Source organism: Leptonychotes weddellii, chromosome 1, assembly GCF_054177405.1.
Source record: "Leptonychotes weddellii isolate Sample4059 chromosome 1, ASM5417740v2, whole genome shotgun sequence".
Taxonomy (NCBI): Eukaryota; Metazoa; Chordata; class Mammalia; order Carnivora; family Phocidae; genus Leptonychotes; species Leptonychotes weddellii.
In genome coordinates this window covers 5,160,052-5,162,669 of record NC_138369.1, presented here as the reverse complement: position 1 = coordinate 5,162,669, position 2,618 = coordinate 5,160,052, and the positions used below count along the sequence as shown (strand labels likewise).

Sequence of the window (2,618 nt, the reverse complement as noted above, 5' to 3'; positions counted from 1 at the left end):
GCGCCTGGGTGGCTCAGTTGGTTAAGCGACTGCCTTCGGCTCAGGTCATGATCCCAGGGTCCTGGGATCGAGTCCCACATCGGGCTCCCGGCTCGGCGGGGAGCCTGCTTCTCCCTCTGACCCTCTCCTCTCTCATGCTGTTTCTCTCTCGCTCGCTCTCCAATAAATAAATAAATAAAATCTTTAAAAAAAAAAAAAAAAGCAAGCAAAATTTTTAAAAGTAAGAAACGGCCTACACCGCTGCCTTTGGACAAGTCCATAAAACATCGGTTGCCCAGAGACTACGGCCCCACACACCCTGTTACCTCTGCCCCCAGGCCATACTGCTTCGTGTAGATAAACATGGCCACATCATCGAAGAGTCGCAGGACGGTCCTACAGTGGCTGAGTTGGGAGGACAGGGTCAGCAGGCGTGTCCCCACTTCTGATCTGGCTGGACAGCGTTCCACCAGGACCCCGCCAACCAATTGGCAGCAGTACCCCAGCGTTCGGATCTGTGGGAAACCAGAAGCAGTCAGCAGGACCCTGCTCTTGGGCTGAGCTGGATCGGCCCCCACGTGGCCGTGGGTCCCCTGGGATCAAGTTGGGGGGCGAGGGGGTTTGTGCAGACTAGATCAACAGACTTCCGATAAAAGCTGAAAGTTTAAAAGAGATACTTGCGGGTGGGACAAATGGAGAAACGTGACCTTATTGTCCCAAAGTCACTGTGGACTCTAAGGGAATGCTGGCTCGTGTCACTGAGGGGCACACCCTTTGGAGACAGATGTGACCGAGACAAGAAAATGCAACCATTTCGCACCTCGTGGGTCCCCCTTTTCCCAGCAGACAGGAGGACGAGGCGGACATGTATATTTGCATCTACCCAGCTGGACCAATGTCTGTAGCTGGGTTGAGGAGTGGAGAGGTGATCGGGCCTCAGCCCAGTGAGTCAAGGGTAATCTGCTTGACTTACTTCAGTGAGAAGGAATCCACTCAATGGGTGATTTGGGGCATAGGGAACTGAGTCAGCTTCACCACCCTTACATCTTTATTTCATCTGCTTTCCAGAAATTGCTATTTCCTGTTGTTTTATATGTTATTTTCACTTATTTCTTTTCAGAATTGTAACAGCAAAACTTTGTAATAGCAAAACTCTGCGTTTTAAATGTACAGCTTGGGAATGTATTAAAACCTGAATGCCCAATCATAAGGGATTTGAATGGGACCTAATTGCCCACCACTGGTACATTTCCTGGTACAACCTAAATGCCTACCTATAAGAGAGAAAAGCTTATATAGGAACAAGCTGAGCATCTGCCTTCAAGGGCCTTCCAGCCATATGGGAGAGCCCTAAAAATCCTAAATCCCCATATGAGATTGTTAGGGACAAACCAGGGACCAACCAAGTGGCCTAGTCAGATCCTAAATGTTCAAACAGGGATTTGGCTGGCCTGTAAATGTCCAGCCAGGGTGAACTGGAACAACCTAAGTGCCCAATTATAGGGGAATCGGTCGCAACCTCAATGTCCAGCCATAGAAGGAGCGCTGCAACACCCTGAGTCCTCATATGTGACTGCCTGGGACAACCCAGTGACCACCTTCAGTGGTCTGGTCGGACCCCAAATGTCCAAACGTGCGGATTTGGCTGGTACTGAAAATACCCCACCATGATGAGTTAGCAGGAGCAACCTGTATGTCCACTGCTAGGGGACAGGGTCGGAGCCCAGCCGGGAGGGCGCCTCGGCGAGGGGGGATCCTGAGCGACCCGCCCCGCTCTGGCCTCCGTTTCCAGTCACTGAGCTCCAGCCCTGCTCCGGGACCTCGGGCCGCGCTCCGCCCCAGCCTCACCAGGCGGTCCCGACCCCTGTACGACTCCAGCGCCGACGCCAGGGTGTTGAGCGCCGCCGCCAGGCCCCTCAGCGCGGCCATGGCAACTCCGCCGTGGCGCCGCCGTGACGTCGGCGCGCAGCGCCACGGGGCGGGGGCACGGCGCGAGGCCGCGCCCTCCGGGAACGCTCTGCGCAGGCGCGGCCGCGACCCTTTGTCGCTGGCAGGGCTCTTTGTCTGCTGCGGGGAGCTGCCCAGGTTGCTGCTTGGTGGCCGCAGCGTGCCCGCTCGCCCGGGGCCTGTGCACCCAGACGGCCCTCGGAGCCCACTGCCTTCCGCCCCGCGACGGCTGGTCTTTTCAAGTTAACCATCTACCCACAAAAGTAATATCCAAGCGAAAGCACCAACCCGTTTGCTCTGGTTCAAGAAGGGATTTTTCTTTTTTTTTTTTTTTTTAAGATTTTATTTATTTATTTGACAGAGACACAGCGAGAGAGGGAACACAAGCAGGGGGAGTGGGAGAGGGAGAAGCAGGCTCCCCGATGAGCAGGGAACCTGACGTGGGGCTCGATCCCAGGACCCTGGGGTCATGACCCCGGCCGAAGGCAGACGCTTTAACGACTGAGCCACCCAGGCGCCCCAAGAAGGGATTTTTCTTTTTAATTTCTGTGCTGCACCCTTTCTGCCTTGTCTGCTCGTCTACAGTGAGCATGTACAGCTGTTGTAAATTCATAAAAGGCATTTTGAGAAAGTTAAGGAAACTCATAGATTCGTTCTAGAATAGGCGAGGGTCTGGTAATGGAGTTGCTCCG

At 54.3% G+C, this 2,618-nt stretch overlaps 1 protein-coding gene across 1 annotated transcript in view; it reads right to left on the bottom strand.

Annotated features, from left to right (window-relative positions):
- Nucleotides 1-1,927, bottom strand: part of PEX11G (peroxisomal biogenesis factor 11 gamma) — a 6,682-nt gene extending 4,755 nt beyond the window's left edge. Inside the window, exons 1-2 of the mRNA XM_006742297.3 lie at nt 1,828-1,927; nt 306-494 (exon numbers count right to left, since the gene is read on the bottom strand). Coding sequence (XP_006742360.1) covers nt 306-494; nt 1,828-1,908 — 270 coding nt within the window. The 5' untranslated portion in view covers nt 1,909-1,927. The remainder of the gene's footprint in view (nt 1-305; nt 495-1,827) is intronic.
- Nucleotides 1,928-2,618: the final 691 nt, after the last annotated feature.